Source organism: Dasypus novemcinctus, chromosome 8 (assembly GCF_030445035.2).
Source record: "Dasypus novemcinctus isolate mDasNov1 chromosome 8, mDasNov1.1.hap2, whole genome shotgun sequence".
NCBI lineage: Eukaryota > Metazoa > Chordata > Mammalia > Cingulata > Dasypodidae > Dasypus > Dasypus novemcinctus.
Window position 1 is genome coordinate 119,914,602 of NC_080680.1, and position 21,154 is coordinate 119,935,755.

At 44.0% G+C, this 21,154-nt stretch overlaps 1 protein-coding gene across 1 annotated transcript in view; it reads left to right on the forward strand.

The window, feature by feature from the left end:
• The first annotated feature begins 6,159 nt into the window (after nucleotides 1-6,159).
• Nucleotides 6,160-21,154, forward strand: part of GRIN3A (glutamate ionotropic receptor NMDA type subunit 3A) — a 187,177-nt gene continuing 172,182 nt past the window's right edge. The window contains exon 1 of the mRNA XM_004471276.4: nucleotides 6,160-6,858. Coding sequence (XP_004471333.1) covers nucleotides 6,160-6,858 — 699 coding nt within the window. The remainder of the gene's footprint in view (nucleotides 6,859-21,154) is intronic.

Genomic DNA, 21,154 nt, shown 5'->3' on the forward strand with positions numbered 1-21,154 from the left:
GCTTTTGTGGACCCCAGAAAAGCTAATCCATTCCTGTGCATGTAAGCCTATCATAGAAGGTATCTTCCTTCTGATTACATCATTTCCGTAGGACATGACCCAGGGTGAGTCTTAATCCTCTTATGGACTCCTTTCTAAATGGAGGAAAAGTAAGCTAAAGACACAGAAAGAAGGCTGCAGAGTCAGAGGAACCCAGGAGCTGAAAGAGGAAGCCACTTGAGCCAGAACAAGGCTGGGGGAGAGGGCAGAGATGCGCTGACATTGCCACTGTGCCCTGTCATGTGCCTGATGGCCCAGAGCTGCAGCTTGGGGAGAAGGGTCTCCTGATGATGCCTTGATTTGGACATTTTCACAGCCTAAGAGCTGTAAGCTTTTAACCTAATAAATTTCCATTGTCAAAGCCACCCCGTTTCTGGTATATTGCTCCCAGCAGCTTTCAGCAAATGAAAACAAAGGTCATGAGTTCCATGAAGGCAAGTTTCCAAAATCTTTTGGCTACAGTCACAAAACTAGTGCTACAAACAGGGCACCAAAAAGTCCTTTAAAAATACCACTCTCTGTGATGGGCCAAGTGTTATTCCACCACTCATTTGGATAAACACTAAATTGGAATGATTACCTCAAAAAAAAAAAAAAAGAGATTGGGAGAGACTGCCATCTTGGCCTCCTGGGCCCTATTTGAGCTCCCATAGTGCACAGCTTAGGAGAGGAAGCGGGAAATTCACACACTCAGCTAATAATCCCGGTGGATGTTGAAAAGGCCAAGCACTTGTCAAAACTGATCGCTTACTCCCCTGACAACAAGTAGAATGAGGACACCATGATGTTCTTTTTCACATCTGACAGGCAAACAGCTATTGGCAGTGTCTAATTTATAGATAGGTAATAGCCTGGCCTGAATTTGGTTTCTTGGGTATAGAGGAGAAGAAACTTTCCTTTATATTTTCTAGCAAAAGGGTAAAACCTAGGCAATCTTCTGAAATGAAAAAGATAGACTGACTTCTCATTTCCCTTTCTTCACCCCATTTTCTCAGCTCCTAATGTTGCTTTTTTCCTGTTTTCCAATACCAAACTGGGCCGGGCCGGTTGCCCCAAACTCCTTACTGAGATCCCACCTGGTCTTTTCCTACCACCCCAAATTCCTCCATGAAGCAAAATGAATTCCTTCCCTTCATTTCCCCTCCAATAAGAAAATTCCCCCAAAAATACTTTAATTTGCAATAATCAGGGTAAAATAACTTATGCTCATGTGTAATGGATGGATAGTTGCATATTTAAAAGTATATGATTATTGTCAAAATTAATGCCTAATTAGTAAAATGGAAGGCAGTGTCACAAGGCATCAAGTCAGTATAGCTTTCTTTTTCTTTTTTTAAAAAGAGAAGGATTAGGTTTTAAATCATTTTCAGGGTCTGCTCCCCTAAGCTGGTCTGATTTTTCATTGATTCATTCCTTCCTCAAATTTTGCTACCATGGATTCTCCGCAAGCTCCACACATTTTTTATTTGTTATTCCCCTGGAAAGAGTTCCTTAATACCTGAGTACTGCATAAATGGCTGGCCCAGAGTCAGAGGCATGCCTTTTAATATCACTGCCATCTACAGAAACAAAGCTAGACATGGACAGAAATTGAAATATGTCAGGCTATAGGGGGAAAAAAGATAGTTCTCCAAACCTTTATAGATAAGGCACTGAGCTGATAATCCCACAAGAAGCCTCCCAGTCCCCTGGAACTTGAAAGAGCTTGCCTGAGCCTGCACACTGCCACATCCCTATGGACAACTGCCAAGAACTGTCAACACAACTGCTCTACAAAGGAAGAAGCTCGCACTTTGGGAGGCGAAATGTCACACCCGGAGGGAAACTCCACTGAGAACAGCATCCACGTTTCTAAGTCCCTCAATCCCCTTCCCTGCAGGCCTTCCTGGGCTCCCTCCAGAGCAACTCCGCCTTTAACCTACCCACGGCTAGACCAGAGAACACGGATGTGCACAAAAACACAGTCTAAATTGTGAGCATTTGGATTTGTTTTTGTTTGACTCCCCAACGTGGGTTCTTCTCTCAGTCGTTCTCATTTTGAATCAGGTAATAAGAAGAGCTTCATCTTCTCTGAGTGAGCCGATTTTGAATTCTGGCTGCTTCTTGCTACCAATGATGCAGCCGGAATAAACGTAAAATTGTGAATCCGTACCGCCGCCTGCTAAACTACGTGACCTTGTGCAAATAACTCAGCTTCTCCCAAAGACAATGTCCCATTCTCTAGAATGGGAATAATAACACAAACCTGTTAGAGTGGTTTTTATGATTTGATGGCAATGCTATGTCTCATGAGGATTACTGCAATAGACTCAACTCTGGTCTCCCGTCTTCTCCCCCTGCCTGCCTTTCATCTGTTACCAACACAGCAGCTCCTCTGGTCCAGTTAAAAGACAAATCTTGTCACCCTCTGCTCAGCTCTCCTTCCTCCGCCACCTGCCTTCTCAGCCCATTCAGAGTAGAAAGCAAAGCCCTTCCTTGGCTTCTTTGATCTGACACTCCTCATAGCCTCTCTGAGTTTACCTGTAGCCACTCTTAGTCTGGACCATTTCGTTACTGCCACTCTGGGCTCCTCTCTATTCCTCAAATCTACCAGAAATACTCCTACCTCAGGGTCTTTGCACTTGCTGTTTCCTCTGCTTAGAAATTTTACCTTCAATATCCATATGGGCCACTCGCTCAGCTCCTTTTAGGTCTTTATTCAAAAGTCATCTTCTCAGAGAGGTTTTGCCTGGCTGACCTGTCCAAGATTCTAACCCACCCCCTGCCCAACACTTGCTCTTTTCTGCTTTATTTTTCTCCTTAGCACCAACTAACACACCCTACGTTCCCTGCTTGCCTTTTTTACTATCTGTCTCTCCCACTAGACTATAAGTTCCATGTTAATATTTTGATCTCTCAAGAACTATGTGACTTGTACAAAAAGAAAACGGAAGAAAAAGAAAAACTCAACTTCTTTGAACTGGGTTTCTTCATCTCTCTCCAATACAGTCCCACAGCAATGCCTGGCACACAGTAGGTGGCTTAATAAATGGTTGTTGCATAGAGAACTGAATCTAAAAGAGCTTTGAAAATTACAGCTTTTGAAGCATCAAAAAGGAGGAGAAGAACAAAAGAAGGGGTAAAGGCGGGGGAAGATGTGAAGAAAGGAGAGAGAAGTCTCATGTCAGAGATCCCAGATCACAGTGATATGGAAAAAAAATAATCTGGTGGCAAGAGGAAGACTGAAAGCAATCAGCACAGTTGAAAACCCCAGGAAAGAAATAAAAGGAAGCACAAGAAGGAAGGGCTGTTCCTCACTAATCACTGTGTTCAGGAGATTTAATTATAATTTTATCATGAGCTGGGGCAGTGCTATCCTCAGAAATTTAGGAATCATCCTCTAAATAAAATGTTTTAGTTTGCCAGGCTGCCGAAAGCAGATACCGTAAAATGGGTTGGTTTTTAAGAGTGGGCATTTATTAGCTTGCAACCTTACAGTTTCAAGCCTGAGAAAAATGTCCAAATCACGGTATCATAAGGCAATGCTTTCTCCCCAAAGACCAGCTGCTAGCGAACCTGGACTCCTCTGTCACATGGCAAGGCACATGGCGGTGTCTGCTGGTCTCTCCCTTCTCTTCCAGGTTTCATTGCTTTCAGCTTCTTGCTTCCCTGGTGTGGCCTTCTCTGTCCGTGTGTTTGAATTTCATTCTCTTATAAAGGTCTCCAGGAAGAGGATTAAGACCTACCCTGAATGAGGTGGATCATATCTTAAGATCCTACTCACCAAAAGATCCTACTTACCCTGGATTCACACCCACAGGAATGGATTAACTTTAAGAACATACTTTTCTGGGGTACAGCTTCAAACCTCCACATCCTCTCTTCTACAAAAGACCAATTCAACCATTCCCTCAAAGTGATCATGAACTTGTGAGAGGCCTAAAGAACTTAGAGTGATTCTAGGATGCCACTAGCAATTGGACCAAACTGCTCCCCATCACCATCTATTTTCCTGGGAAACTGATTTGAACATATGTGTGATGCGAATTATTCAGTCAGAGTCATGGTCATACTCTGGAATGGTTTGCTTCCTTATGCACACACAGTCATATGCAGATGCATACACTGCTTTAATACATAGTTCATAGATCCCCAATCTTCCTGCAATGCAAGGACCATGGCAGATCCCAACCAGTAGAATCCCCTGGAGCTAGGAGTTTTTAGCAGGCTGAGGAGGCTTCTTTCCCATGCCTGGTAGGCTCCCTAGGACCTTAGGGAGACACTCTCACCCTGGCAGAGGGGTCATTTTTCTCTCCTGGGATCCTTTTCTTTCTCTGGCCGCCCCAGCCTTGCGATTTGAATGTGCTAAGTTTTGCTCTGAACCAGTTTCAGAGGTCTGTCATGACAAAAACAGCATTCCCTTTGCAACCTTTTTGGAATCTTTATTTAGCTAGAGCCTCTTCATCCCAAGGATCTAAAGCATGATGGAAACGTTGGCTCATGAATCAAAGTAAGACTCCCTAGGTAGAGCCACCTGTATTTGCATAACAATTTAGCAGCGTCAAGCAGCAGGGCAAGGTCAGGTGAAATAAATGGCTGAGGTCATGGTTGTCTGGAAGTGGGATTGGAATTCAGAATTGCTGACCCCCACAGTTTGCCCTGCCCGTGGATGTCTCTCCCACCTCTTTCTAAATGATACTGTGGTATAAAATAAAGTAAGCCCACTGAATGTGAGGAAACCACAGACCTGCTCTTAACCCTCTCCTTTCCTTCTAATTCCTCATCAGGCAAATCAGGAAGGAAAAGGGAGCCAACCCACCAACCTCACTGTGTAAACATATAAATTAAAGAGCTTACTCGAAGCCGTCATCTGGGGGCCTTTGGGTTGAAAGTTTGACTGTTTGAAACTTTAAAATACTTTGAATTTCTTTAATTTCTTTTCCAAATAATTGCTTCGAATTGTCTTTTTATTATTATTATTCACAGAGCCTGAAAATATGGGGATTCTTTAAAAAAAAAAAAAAAAAAAGCAAAGGCCCACAAGCCAAGCCGGAGAGAAGGAAGCTGAAGAAATGAAACGTGTAAATGACTCTTGCCTTAATACCTTTACAGCGACCCATAGAGGAGAAGTTCCTTAAAAGTCACAGCTTCTCTGAACCTACCCCGGTGAACCGCTGGCTTTCAGATTCCTCCGGCGCGACCAGGAATTCAGAATTCTCTGCGGCTCGGAGTCCTCGCCCCCTTAGGTCGCCGGGCATTCGCGAGCTCCGGCTCCCAGCCTCAGCCGCGAGCGGACTTTCGGGGGCGCGAGCTGCGCCACCCGGGAACGTCGCCATCCGCGGGCGTTTAGCGCAGCCAAGCGACGGGCCGGCGCCAGGGCTCGGCCACGGGGAGGCGCCGGCTGAGGCGGGGAGAACTTGGGCGCCGCGAGCGGGACCACCCTTTGCTGGCCAGTCGCGGCGCTCCTCCGCGGAGGCGAGCGGCGGCGGCGCCTGGGCGGCACGAGAAGGAAGGAAAGGAAGAGAGGAAGTAGCGGGGGAGAGGGAAAATGAAGCCAGCGCCGGCGGAGCCCGCGACAGGGTGGCAGACGGTGGAGCGGGGCGGCTGCGGCTCTCCCGCACCCCGGGCGTGAACGGCCTCTCCCACGCGCCGCCCAGGAAGTAAGTGGGCTTCGTCGGAGCGCAAAAGGCAGAGAAGAGGATCCAAGCGGGCGCGCCGTCTCCTCTGTCACCACTGCCCCCTCGGAACTCCGAGTGCTGCGCCGTCCAGCCGCCCCGCCGGCCGGGACGCAGTGCCCGAGGCGCCCTGCAGATGGGGCGGGCAGGGAGCGGGCGCCCCCGCCGCGGGTGACAGGCGCCGGCCCGCCCGCCTGCCCCGCTCCGCGCAGGGACCCGGCGGGCAGAGGATGTGAGGCGACGGGCGGGACCTCGACGCGCGACCTGAGACTGCCGAGGGCACGCTAGGCTGGCCCCAACTCGGATGGCCGGGCGAGCGCTGCGGGCCTGGGGACCACTTCTCCGCGGCCAGTGAGCGGCGCGCGGGACCTGGGGGCGGAGACCTCGGGCGGCGGCGGCCGAGGGGCGAGGCGGGCGCAGGAGGGGGCGCAGGAGGGGGCGCGCTTTCTCCCTGCGGGACTCAGTAATGAGGAGACTGAGTTTGTGGTGGCTGCTGAGCAGGGTCTGTCTGCTGCTGCCGCCGCCCTGCGCCCTGGTGCTGGCCGGGGTGCCCGGCTCCTCCTCGCACCCGCAGCCCTGCCAGATCCTCAAGCGCATCGGGCACGCGGTGAGGGTGGGCGCGGTGCACCTGCAGCCCTGGACCTCGGGCCCCCGCGCTGCCGGCCGCGCTCGGGACCGCAGCGGGGCAAGCGCCCAGCGGGATGAGCCGAGGCCAGGGACGCGGCGGCCCCCGGCGCCCTCGCCCGGCGCGCGCTGGCGGGGGAGCGCCCTGGCTGGCCGCGGGCCCCCGGGCGCCCCGAAGCCTGGGGAGGGCGCCGGGGCCGGGACCCTCTGGCCTCGCGAAGCCCTGCTCTTCGCCGTGGACAACCTGAACCGCGTGGAGGGACTGCTGCCCTACAACCTGTCTTTGGAAGTCGTGATGGCCATCGAGGCGGGCCTGGGCGACCTGCCGCTCTTGCCCTTCTCCTCCCCGAGCTCGCCGTGGAGCAGTGACCCCTTCTCCTTTCTGCAGAGCGTGTGCCACACCGTGGTGGTGCAGGGAGTCTCGGCGCTGCTCGCCTTCCCCCAGAGCCAGGGCGAGATGCTGGAGCTCGACCTGGTCAGCTCCGTGCTGCATGTCCCGGTGATCAGCATCGTGCGCCGCGAGTTTCCGCGGGAGAGCCAGGTGAGAGGGGGGCTGGCGCGCGGCGTGGGGGCGCGCGCAGTGGGGACGCGCGGCGCTGGGGGCCGCCGCCCGAGGGACGCAGAGCGGGCCGGGGGAAGTCCGGGGCAACTTGGGGATTACAGCTCTGATAGTGTGTGGCAGGGGGAGGGGGAGGATCTGCGGAGAAGTAAAAATAATAATAATATTTACGCGTGGCTGGAAGCAAAATGTGAGGTGGGGGTCGTGGAAGGGAAGAAGGAAGTGGCGAGAATCAGCGAAAAACCTGCACGATTTGACCGGCTGCGACAAGTCTAGGGGAAGTCCGACAGAAGCAGCCCAAGGCGGGATGTCGGGATCGCAGAGAGCCAGAGAGCGTGGAAGGTTCCGCGGGGAGCGGGGGAGGGCGGAGCCGGAGGGGAGGGTCCCTGACCCGGTGTCAAGTCTTCTCGCCGGAGGAACGCTGAGAGCGTGTGGAGAGGACAGCCTCTGCTCTCTCGGACTTCTTTAGAAGGTGTGCCTGAGCCCAGGGCGATGGTGTCAGGAAGAAAGCACATTTCTCTGACTTCCCGTTTTTGAGTGAACAGAAAATCTGTAGCTAGTACGCAAGCATTTGAAATACTTAATCCCTCATAAAGTAAAAATGATGGGGGAACTCTTGGGGGGATGGTTTCTTTGTCCACACCTGCTTTCTGTGTGATGTGGGCTCAGAAGATGGTTTGCAGTTAGTATTTGAGCCCAGTTCTGCTCCCAGTTACTACCTTGGAATAAACGAAGAGGAATCCAGTGATTTCGTTTATTTTTTAAAACCTAGATATATTTTCAATGAAAGAAGCTATCTGTGAGTGTTAGTGACAATAATGATGAGATAAATATTGGAGGGAAGGACAGAATCCTCCCAGCAATAGGAGTTTCCTGCATTTTATACATTGTAGTTATCATAGTATCAAGCTTTATTTTGCCTTGCACAGAGCATTTATAAGCAAATAAGTAATTGGCATTGGCCCATTTTAAAGACTGAGAAACTAAGGCAAATTCTGGGGCTTGATGAACATCCGTCAGTGTACTCACAAGGGTCTAGACTGGAGGATTTTCACTCTATCCCTTCAGCTGGATAAATATTTCTATTCTCTCTTCTTCTTTTGATATATAGACAGAGATAAAATCTGAAATGACTAAGGGCAATATATAAGTGAAAAGTTTGATAGGATCTATGCATAAAATATCAAGGGAGTGCTTTTTCTAGAAAAATGAATCTTACATTTTTAATCTGGGCAAGGGTGGGTACAAGCTACTTTCAGCAGTTGCCCAGAAGATTCCTATTTAATGCTGAACTAAAGAGATTTGATCTGCAGACTGCAGGCTAATTAACTTTTATCTAAAATATTTCTGTCACCTGAATCTGAATGACTGCCGGCAGCAGATGGGAAGGCATGGAAAACACAGGTGTGCAAGGCTGCCGATGGCCAAAGTGTTATCAACGTGACATTACATCCAAAGGGTGCATCATTATTAATATATATGCAGAACTGGATCTAACAAAATGCAGGAGTCAGCACCCCTTGCTCCTCATCACTGCTTCTTCATTACCTAATCCTTCATAAGTTGCCAGTGATGTGCACGGTGTCCAGCCTCCTTTCCATTTGTTGATTGTTTGGCAAGAGTCTTAAAAGGCAAGAATTTCCCCCACAAGTATTGTCACTTGCCTCGAAGGGAAACTGTCTATGTTCCATGGAGGATGGGTGCAGTGTACAGCACATCACAGCAAGGGGCCTGAGAAACCACGAAGCAGCATCTAGAATCAGTAGACTTCAAATTTTTAGGGTCACTGGGGGAGCAAGGTCCTCCAGAGACAACCCTTACAAGCTGGTGGTAAAATAAATACTCTGCCAAGCATATTTACTTCTGTACTTCAATTTAGAAATGTATTTTAAACCACTGTTATCACTGTAACTTTCACGGTACGAATCTTGATACGGAAAGATTATTGTATTAACTCAGGTCTAGTTTGCCCAACTGAGGGCATTTGCTTTCATCTCCCTTTGTATTTTAAACTCAGATGTATCTAACTTGTCTTGCTTTTAGTATATCATTTAGATGTCACTCTGTAATATTTTGTATTAAGAATGACCCTGCTCAGTGCCAAGTCACTGTAATATGTAGTTATGGGGATATGGCCATAATCTTCTTGCAGCAAAAATAATAACTCTTCCTTCCCTTGCTTCTGCTGAGAAGTGGACCTTTATCTCATACCCCGATGTGATTTTTTTAACTTTCTAAATATAAAAGGAAGTCAGTCATTTCACATATGAAATAAACTTGACCTAACTGACTGCCTTTAGCCATTGTCACCATTGGAGTCTATTGACTAATGACCTAATTTGTCGATTGTGGCAGTGCCTAATGAAGGATTCTAGAAGAAAGTGGCTTGTTCAGACAACCAAGTAAAGTAGAATTGTTTCTCTTATTCAGAAAAATCAAAATTGCTTTTAGAGCAGGAGCAGCAACAGTTGTTTGCTCTCGCTTTCTTTCGGGCTGCTGATTTTTCACGTGTGAAGCCTTTCAGTAGTAAGTATTACTTTTGATGACATCCTACTGCCGTGCTTGAATGGAAGAAGACGCCACCAAGGTGATCAAACCACTGAGAAAAGCAGAATAGTTCAATGCAATAAGCTATTTATTCAAAATGTAGGATCATGGAAGTACATGGGACCAGCTTGGAAAGAACCAAATTCCTTCAGATAGGGATATCAATGAAAAGTAAGTTAGTTTACTCACTTGTGGAAAACTTATGCAAATTATCACTATATGACAAAAACTAGATTTAACAACATTACCCATAGATTGAGGTCAAAGAAATCTCCATGCAAAAATTTCTTACTTCACCACCACACCTAAACCCCACTTGAGGCTGACCCATTTTATTAAAATGCTTATATTCTTAGTCCTAAACTCTATTTCCCTGAACTTCAAATACTGCTGCTGCTTATAAAACCAGTTCCATTCACATTCAAACTACATTAAATTCCTTTCTTTCTCTTCTCTCCATACTACTTTTTCTTCAAGGGGTTTGCATAGTTTCTCCAACGTTAACTCCTTAAACTTGACCTATTGAAGTAGTGACAGATGTGAATTTTTTTCTGAAATTCGTATCTCATGCAAATTCCATAAAGGTTCCATTAGCGGTTGTAAATGAAGTAATGCATTTATCTTAGACCCAAACCCAAGCAATTCAAAAGTTGAAAAAGTTACATTTTCAACTCTCCTTGATGGACCAACCATAACTTTGCCTATCTCATGAGGCTTAAATGCTAACTAAATAATATGTTTATTCCCATGCAAATATAAGCATTTTAGGTGGTCTACTCTCTAACAATATAGGGCTAAGGACTGAAGCCTATTTATTAGAATTTGACTAGCACAGCACCTCTTTTGTATGCTACAGAAAACAGAATGATGATGCCACTACATACATACCTTAGGTGCCTCACAAGGGGACAAGTAAAGGGCATTTATTTTTAAAACATCTGCACTCCACTGTGTTGGTTTTCCTTGACTTGCTCTATGTAAATCACAGCTCTCTCCCTCTCTGGGGGAAATGCATTCTTCTGCAACTCGTGATGAATGGCTGGTAGTAGCACCTAATCCTTGCTGACTTGAAGATAAATGATTTTAAATTAAATATCAAGTGATGCAAAACTTTTCTTAACTGTGATCTTTCACAGATTCCTCTTGAGGAGCTGAGTTCTAGGATTAATTTGAAAGTTTTATTTTTCATTTGGGAATTTATTAACAGTATTTATTTATTTTTCCTAGATACAAATAGCAGAGAAGGTTAGCAGACACCATTCATTGGGCAGTCTGTCTCACCCACTTTTCTTTGTGCCTGACACAGGACAGTCATTTAATCCATAGAGAATATATTTGCTCTCAGTCTTCCTTGACTGTTATGTCTTGGAGTTAACTTATGATTGAATCAGCCGAGTAAAGTATCTGACTCCTCTGAAGACCAATTTTGATGACTAATTCCTTAATTTTGTGCCATCGGACTTTACTTCGTGTATCCCTCCCTGCCAAATCCCAGCCACCTGAGTCGAAAGATTCCCAGTCCAACTCTGCCTCTTACTGGCTCTGTAATCTTGGGCAAGTGAGTTTCTCTCTGAGCTTCTATGCTTATCAGTCAAGAGAAAGTAATTTACTAATCCGGCAGAGCTGTTTTGAGAATCAAGTGAGAAAGTGAAAGAACATTAGAAAAATTGTAATGTTAACCAAACAATCAACTAGTGGCCAGGTGTTGGGCATGATCTGGTAAGAATCATCCAAGTCCTAATTTCTCCACGAATTCTCCATTAGTTAACTAATCAAAATGGGATGTAATTCACAGTGTACATGTGTCCCCAGTGGCTTGTACCAATGGCAAATCTTTGCCTATGGTAGATCTAGCAGTTTCTAGAGCCTTAGGAACTGCCTTAGAAAAGTTAGTAAGATGCTGAAGGTCTTGGGAAATATTAGTCCCCTGCATTGGTCCTAAGTTTCCCCTATAGGCTTTCATTTGGTCGTTCATGAGACTGACTACACGGAGTCTGCCTCCCCACACTTGCCAACTATGTCACTAAGCACACTGCTTGGCCCATCTGCCTTTTTTTTTTTTTTTTTTTGCGACAAATGTTTCTTGGTGAAGGAAGCAATGTTGCTGGTTCTGACCACCACAAGCTCCTTAGCTAGCTGAGGATAATAGTTGCAAATGAGCTTCTTTGTGTACCAGAAAACTGAGTTTGACTCTCATAGCAAGGCATTAGTATGTTTTAGTGACATTACTGAATATTAAGATGAGAAATCTTATTGTGTTTTCTCCTGCTTCCTCTAGCTACTCCAACTCACATACACAAAAGAGTAGAGGGATTATACAGCACCAGAAATGTAATGCTGAATCTACAAAACTAGGCAAGAGAGAAAAAAGAACATCTCTTAGCATCTGTCACATTGGTTTATGAATGAATACATGAATAACAAAATAATGGAAATCTTTAAGCCTCTCAGTTGACTTTCTCTGATCCTTCCTTTCTGGGATGATGGGCCAAAAGAGCACTGGAGGAAAAAGAGTGAACAAGAACCAAGCCAGTTTGCTCCCTCTTCCCTCCTTTCCCCCAACCTCATCCCTCAGCCAAATTCTCAGATCTCTTTCTGGATCTGGCCACTTTTAAGAAGACTATCCACTGTGTTTGAGGAAGCAGGTCAGTCACACAGACCCGGGGCTGGTATTGTGTCAGCTGGAGTAGACCCTGGCACTGAAAGTCTGGGATCTGATCTGAGCAGGTCTGGTGATGGAGATGAGTGTTCAAGGGTTGACATGATACAGAATAAAGCAGGGCTACTCCCTCTTTAGTTAGACTGAATTATGCCTCATCATCATTCATTTGAGACATAGATTTAGTAAAAACTTTAATCATATATATTTTGTTGAATTTATACTTTTTAAGGCCTCTCACATAGGTGCTTATAAATCCAACAGCTCTGTAAGGTAGGTGACCATGTATAGACAATGTGTAGAGAAGTAGAAAGAACCATGTGTTGGAGAAAGTGAGAAGTCATAAAGAAGAGCAAAGGCTAATAGTGCCTTCTGATTTGATAGGTGTCAGCCTACAACCCCAAAACCGACCTGGCCCATCACTGTTTTTTTAGACTCCCAGAGAAAATACTGAAAGAAATAGCTACTTCCAGATTTGATTTTTTTAAATAATGTTATGCACTAAATGTCTAACAATGGGGACTTCATTAAATGAACTATGACATATCATTACAGTGGAACACTGTGCTCCCACTCAAAATATAAACTATTCTTATTGACATGAAGACGAAGGGAAAAAATTACAAACATTTGTGTAAAGTGTGACCTTATTTCTGTAAAACATAAAGTCTGGGAATTTATAAAGTGGTAACAATGTAACTAGATGGTAGGAATCCAGATTTTTTCCCCCTCTCCATACTTCTTTTCTTCAAAAATCAGTATGTTTTATGTATGTAATTAAAAATCACACAAAAAAAGATAAATCACCTCCACCTTTCCTCACATATGCTTTCAATACTTACATATGAAAACGTAGATTTCAGAAAAATAAATTGCCTTTGTTTTAGAGTATGTTTAACTCTATTGAAGTCCTTCCACAGTCTACTTTCATTTTGTCCTTACAATTACTTTGTGAAAATATTATTTTCTCCATTATTACTAATGAGAAGCATTGAGATGATAGCATTTGATGAAAATAAGTGAGGAGTGAAGAGAATATGATCTTGAGAAGCACAGACCTTGTTTGAGTCTTAGTTCCCCAACATTCTAGACATCTAAACTTGGGAAACAATCCTATGGCTTCATGCCTCAATTTCTTCAGTCTTAATATGTGACTGTCTCAGGCAGCAGATGTGGCTCAAGCAGTTGAGCCCCTGCTTCCCACATGGGAGGTCCTGGGTTTGATATCCAGTACCTCCTTTAAGAAAAATGAGGGGGGGGGAAACAAATGAAAATATCAACTCAGGGAAGCCAAAGTGGTGCAGTGGTCGAGTGCCAGCTTTCTACATATGAAGTCTGGGTTCAATCTCCAGACTCCAGTACCTCAAAAAAAAAAAAAGGAATAAAGTGAATAGCTCATAATTTATGGCACGGACAGCCTCCTGTATACAAAGGATGCATCTTCTCCTGATGATAGCGATCATTGTTCTAACACCAAGCATTGACATGATAGGATTAATAAAAACCAACCAATATAGGGGAGTGGATGTAGCTCAGTGGTTGAGCGCCTGCCTCCCATGTACAAGGTCCTGGGTTCCCATCCCCAATACCTCCTAAAACAACAACAACAAAGTCTAAGAACTTAAATATTCTGGCTTGCTCTCCAGGGTGCTTCTATATGTATTTCCAATATGTTAATAATATTCAAGCCTAGGAGGAGGAGCAGCAGTGAAATAATCCTGAGAAAAATGAAGAAATCTGCGTTTTGGAACCTTCCTTCGAGTCCCACTTACTGACGAGCACCCTCTCTTTGCATGGCATTAAGATGGTCGGAGACTGAGTGAGCTTTGCCTTCTAGATCCTTTGTATGGATACAGCGTGCCCAAAGCAGCCTACAGCAGAGGTTAAGAAAGATATTGTGGTTGTATTTAGCTGCATTAGGGAAGAATTCACAAGTCTTGTTTTACTCCTACCCTAAGTTCTCATATAAGCCTCCAGGGAAATAAAATCAAGGAACAATAGACTTTAAATCAAAGTCTCACTTTATAATAAGTGCATAAATTTCCAGTGCCAAGGTGTGTGGCTCTCTAACAAACGATTGGGTTAGAGCATATGGTTTTGGCTTCAGGTTTGTATGGCATTTCCTAGTTCCAAGTCCTGATGCCTTCCATCTGGGCAAATAAAAGAAGGATGTGGCAGAAGAGATGGGGACAAGAGGTGCATGTCTATGGAAAAGCTAGGTTGTATAATGCCCCTGCCCCCCCAAAAAAGAGCTCCATATGCTAATCCCTAGAACCTGTGAGAATGTTACTTTATAGGGCATCAGGACTTTGCAGATGTGGTTAAGTTAAGGACCTGGAGAAGGGGAAAGTGTCCTTAATTATGCAGTGGGCCAGAGGTAATCACAACAGCCCTTAAAAGGATACAAGTGCGACAGAATTGAATCGAAGTGGATGTGATGACCTCAGAAATGATGCGCTTTGAAGTTGGAGGAAGGCGCCTCCTTGAATTTAGTCCACTGAAACTGATTTTGAACTGCTGACCTCCAGAACTGCAAGAGAATAAATTTGTGTTGTTTGGATCCACTGGGTTTGGGGTAATTTGTTCCACCAGCACTAGGAAATGAGTACCATTGCCCATACAATGTTATGCATGGAAGAAGCAGAAGAGATTTAGAGCATGACCTGGCCTAGCTTACTCTGGGGAGCCAGGTTCTGGTTCAGTGTGCACATTTTGTAGCTGGAGCAGAAAAAGAAATAGCAAGAGAAATAGAGATTGGAAGACATCTGTCTTTTAAGATTCAGTGAACCCACTTAGTAGTAACTATATTTCAGGCTTCTTGGGGGTGCTAGAAAGGGCAGAATCTAACTTGATGTAGAGCTGAGGTTCAGAAATTTTTCCATTTGCTTACAGGCTTTATGTGAACTGGCATGACTGACTGGTGGTTTACTTTACCCACAGTTTAAGGGAGAGTAGCACTGCTCTATATCATGGCTTATAAAAAAGAACCATCTGTAAAGCAATCTTTTTTTTTCCCTTTCATTGGACCCTAACTATATTAAAACTGCTTGATGCACAAAACTCTGAAGGATTTTTAAAATGCATATTGCTTCTTTGATGATTATAAAATTAATTCATATGTACTACTGTCCAAAAATGTGTCCACAGACAAACTTGGATAACATTTTGGAGTATTTTATTATCTCAAGGATAATGAGGTAAAATTCTAGAAACAGTGAGGTACAATCAAGGAAAGCCTTTTTGCCTCTGGAAATGCTCATTGGCCTCAAAGAACAGGAGGGGAGGGTGCAAAATAACATCAATTTTTTTTAAATTTCCTGAAAAATCAGAGTTAGTGTGATTTTTCTGAAGGTTGGGCATTCTGAGGTGATGGCATTTCCATGTTAAAAGGTGAGCTTTTCCTTCGTATTTGCAGCTGAGCATTGTATTTTCATCTTTGCAAGAGGCTGTATCTGTAGAGTTGGACCTTTCAGTACCATTCTTAGAAATGGCTTAGAAACCGGTTGCTGTTATTCTCACCTCAGCTGGGGTGCTCATTAGCCAAAGTCTCAGTACCAAGCACTTGGATATGGCTACACAACTCTGCGTGCAATCCATTAGCATTTTTTTTGTATTGAAGTCTTCAACTGGGAGCCAAAAAAAGTTGGGTTAATACTCTCCAGACTAAAAAACAAAAACATTCTCATTTCCATAAACAAAATTAGATAGATGCTCAGCACGACTTTATCTAACAGAGTTGCAATCTCGCTCAGTTGTAGAATTCTATTTGTTCAGCCCCCACTAGAAGTTCTTAAACAGAGATCTCTTTAAACAAAGAATTTGCTTCAATATTGCGAATTTAATAGGTGCAGGTGTATGCATAGATACATCAAAACACACACTGCTGTTATTGTGTTAGTGCCATCGGAGTAGTCAATTTAAGTTACATCACACATTGTATTAAACACAGAAATGCTTCACTGTGTGCAAGAAAATGAGTAATTCCAAACCTGACCTAATCCAGCGTGCCTTCACCTGGCCCAGGCCGAGAGTGCCATCTAGTGGTCTCTGAAATATAGCTGGAAATTGAAGCATCCTATGATTTCAACTTCGCTAGACAGGAAAGGGCTCCACAAGCAGGTTTTAATCCATTTCCTGGTCTTTTGACTGTGGGAAATCTAGGCTCTCCCCCAAAGAGAAGAACTTCTTCTCCTTCTACTAAGATTCAACAACTTCTACTATCTCATAGATTGTGTCCAGAGAGGTGGGGAGAAAAATATGAGTGACTCCTACCAGCTTTAGAAATGAAGAGTGGATAGTATTTTTTTTAGTAGCTGTGTTTTACTCTCTTTGGTTCATAATGCAACGTGAAAAGATGCAGTCATTTTTATTGTGTTAAGCATATCATTTATTCTTTTATTTCTCATTATGAAAAATTTATGTCCCTTGTGATCATTCTGAAAGTTAATAAAATGGCAAAGAATTAAATAAAAATCACCCATAAACCCACCAAGCAGAGTCCTAGACATATGTGGGTGTTATAGAATTGGAACCATGCTATTTTGCAAATTTTCATTTTAACTTATCAACACATTGTACACACCTTCCCATGTCATTTAATAGCTTTCTGCATTACTGTTAATCCTTTGAATGAATTGTTTCATAGTTTAATGCATTTCTTTTCATCCTTTGAATGGATTGTATAACAATTTGTTTAATTATCCCCCCATTGTTTAATTTTAGCTTTTTCCTACTAAAAATAAACAAATAGCCCTGCAACTAATGGGACCTTAATCCAACGCCTTCTCCTTAGCGTTCTTGAGGCTGTGGACTACCATTTTCCTGAGTTTCAAGATACCATCATGGTTTTCCTCCTTTTTATCTTTTAGTCTGTCATTGTCTCTTTCTGCCTGTGCTACTTATCTTTGGCCCTTTGAAGCCATAACCATAGTACTGTGCTGGCTAATACACAGCCACCAGACCCATATGGCTATTTAAATTTAAGCTAATTAAAATGATATATGGGAGGAGATGTAGCTCAAGTGGTTGAGCGCCTTCTCCCCATGAATGAGATCCCAGCCCTGTAACCTAAAAAAAAAAGAAAGAAAAAAAAAGATATAAAATAAAAATTCGGTCCCTCAGGCACACTCACCACACTTCGAGGGCCCAGTGGCCACAGGCAGGTAGTGACTACTATCTTGGACAGCCCCGAGATGGAACATTACCATCTTCAGAAGAGCAAGTTACATTGGACAGCAGGCAGCTACAAGAAACAGAAACTCACTCAGTGAAGCTCCTATTTGGAGTTGTGGTGAAATCCTACAGGAAAAGGACAAGGAAAAGAAAGGCATGAGATACAACTGGCTGCCTCACTGGGTAGTGTTTGGGCAGCAACCCTCTTTATCCCTTTCCCTGGACCCAGTGGTTCTTTTATTTGCTCCCCACTTCCCATCTGTTCCATCTTCCTCTCCCGAAACCAGCTTCCTTCTCCCTGCCATAAGTTCCACACACATGAGGCTCTGATTTGCCATGGCAGGACTTGACCTCAATGCTATATAACTTGCCAACTCTATTTAATCAACACCACCTGATTGTATTTCCTGTCTCTCAATTCAAATTCTCCAGACATCTGAACGACTCTTCCCAACAGAGACTGGCTTCCCATAATCTCCCAGTCCAGTTATATGTCCTCCCTTGAACCAAACAGCAATGGCCAGATTCCTGAGATTGGTGCTTAGGATAAGCCCTGGAATACAGCTGTAAATAGAGTAATAAAGCCCCTGTGCTCAAAGAACTTATATTCTAGCAGGGAAGCAGACAATAAGATATGTAAACACATTAATGTCTAATATAGTATTACCAGGTCTAGCTGTTTGATATGGTTATGAATTCCAAAAATAGATATTGGATTATGTTTGTAATCTGGTCTGTACCTGGGCATGATTAAGTTATGATTAGGGCTTTGATTGGGCCATGTCATTAGGGCATTGAGTCCCCATCCCTTGGTGGGTGGGGACTCACAGATAAAAGGCATGGAAAAAGACAGAGTTGAGGGTTTCTGATGTTGGGAGTTTTGATGTTGGAGTTTGATGCTGAAGCTTTAAGCTGAAGCCCCAGGAAGTAAGCTCACAGAGGAAAGAGAAACCAGCCCCAGGAAGAGAGGAACCCTGAGCCCAGGAAGAAGCAAGCCCTGGGAAGGAAGGAACCTTGAACCCAGAGAGAAGCAAGACCCTGGAAGGGAAGAATCCAGGAAGCCTGAACCCTGGCAGATATCATCAACCATCTTGCTGCAACACATGAAAATAGACTTTAGTGAAAGAAGTAACTTATGCTTTATGGCCTGGTATCTGTAAGCTCCTACCCCAAATAAATACCCTTTATAAAAACCAACCAGTTTCTGGTATTTTGCATCAGCACCCCTTTGGCTGACTAATAACACCAGGTAAAGGCAAGTGCAGAGGAGAAAAATAAAGCAGGTCAAAGGATTCGAATGGCTATGGTTGGTCAGGGAAGGTGTCTCTGGGAGCTGACACTTGAGCAGAGAATTTAGTAAGGAGCAAACCGTGCAAGTATCAGAGGGCAGGCACTATAAGCAAAGGGAGCACAGCAATAAATATTTGTTGGCTAATGAATGCAGGCAAGGCCAGTGCTATTTTCAGCAGATAAGTTAGTAGGTAGAATTTCAAAGACGTAAATAGTGAAGTAATAGACAGATCTAATACTGCCCTGCCTCTGAGCTCATCCCAAGGTTTGGACTCCTGAACTAGTCCCTTGGCATATGGCAAAACCAAAAATTACTAACTAGAATTTCCACTTAGATCTCTCACCCTCACTTTAAATGCAGAATATTTAAACTTCAGTTCATCACCTTCCTTCTAGGATGGTGTTACCCCTCACCTCTAACAAGATTTCTCAAAGCACCCTTGACTGCTCTCTTTTCTTCTTACCCAGTTGTCTGCCTTCTTTGATGTATTTCTCATGACCCTATCCTTTCCTTCTTATTTTCCCAAGACATTACTTCCCCCCACCAATGTTCTTCAATAACTTCTGCATCTCTAGTTTCTTTTTTTCCAAACCACTCTGCACACTGCTGCTGGATAAATCTTCCTAAAGCAATTTTCGTTCTTTTATTTGTTCTTTCATTCAACAAACGCTTATCAAGCATAATGCCCAGAGCTTCACGCCACTCCCCTTTGTCAAAGCCATTTTATTACAGCAGTATTCTTATTCTTTTCCATGCCCCAACACTCCTGGGGAAGGAAACGCACATATACTAATAGCAATGATTCATTACAATGGTAATTCCCAGAATTGGGGTAGGGGACATCACCATTAACAGAACATACCAGATTCTCCAGGTTTTTGAGAGTATAGTTCAAAAAGAGCATTCCTTCTTCCACTCCCTAGACTCTGACATGCCTCCCCTAAAACCAGAAAAACACGGTTAATATGCATCAGTAATATTACCAAACCTCGCCCTCAAAGCCTTCTGCAAAATGTGCAAATAACTTTTTCTCTAATTCATGACATTCTGTTGGGCTACAAATACCCAGAAAGCATGATGTTTCTAGGCATTGAAATGTGTGTATGATTTTTTTAAAAATCAGCAAATGTAAATCATTACGTTGCAAAGCATTTCTTTCTTATATAACTATATAGAAAGACAGATATACACCTAAATGTGACAATTTCAAGTTAGTTGTGGTCCAATTCTGAATTGATTTTTCCATTGAAACAATGTTGGCTGTGGCTGATAAGACCAAAAGCCAAGCCACCAAAGCCTGTGTGACCCATAATATAGCAGAACTCTGGTATTCGTAGTCCTGGAGACACTAAGCACCATCCATAACAGGCTCTTTCCACTTAAAACCAAGGGGATGTGGATGGGCGAGGAGAACCAGAAGGCCTGGCTTCAAGTTACAGCTCAAGAATCATCTATGCATCCTTGGAAAACCTCTCTGGGGCTCAGTTTCTTCCATCGTAAATTGTAAATAGTCACTCATTTAATGTCTCTTCATTGAGTGCCTACTTGGCTATTTTAAAGCACTGATACAGGTCTTAGCAAGAACGTTCATGAAAACAATTTGTAAATTCATACTTTAAAAACAGATGGAGGGTCAGGAGCTGGGTTGAGTCTCTATCCCCCAGCACAATGGGGGTCTACCCCTTTGCACTCGATTGCTTTCCCATTACCAGACACCCTGCCCTTGTCCTTGCTGGTCTGAAAGACACCAGGTCCTCCTCCAAAATGAGTTGGTGCCTTGTGCTGAGAACCCCAAGGCATTGAAGGGGTACTGATGCAAAGAACCAGAAATCTATTGGCTTTTATAAAGGGTATTTATTTTGGGTAAAAGCTTACAGTTTTCAAGGCCCTAAAACAGGGGTTCTTAAACTTTTTTGTTCATGGACCCCTTTGCCAGTCAGGTGAAAGCCATGGACCCCTTACCAAGTCTACACTATGCTGTGTATTATTTAATAACTACATCACACCTGCACCAACATGTCTCCACAAGAATAATGTTGTTGTTTTTTTTTTATTTCATTTCAAGCTCACAGACACCTTGTTAAGGACCCCTGCCCTAAAGAGTCCAAGTCAAGGTTGCTTTCTCACCAAAGTCAACTGCCATGTGTTGAAGCAAGATGGTAGGCAATCTCTGCCTGGTCTCTCCTTCCTTCTTCCTCTTAAGGCCCTGTTTGATATAATTGATGAATTCCAAAAAGAAATATTGGATTATGCTTGTAATCTGATCTGTAACCTGGGCATGATTGAGTTATGATTAGGGCTTTGAGTCCCCACCCCTTGGCAGGTAGGGACTCACAGATAAAAGGCGAAGAACAGAGTGGAGGGCTTTTAAGGTTGGAGTTTTGATTTTGGAATGTGATGCTGAAGACTTAAACTGGAGCCCTGGGAAGTCAGCACGCAGAGGAAAGAGAAGCCAGTCCCAGGAAGGAAGGAAACTTGAAGCCAGAGTAAAGCAAACCCCAGGAACGTAGGAACCCAGGAAGCCTGAACCCTTGCAGACATCAGCAGCCATCTTACTCCAAATAGACTTTGGTGAGGGAAGAAACTTATGCTTTATGGCCTGGTATCTG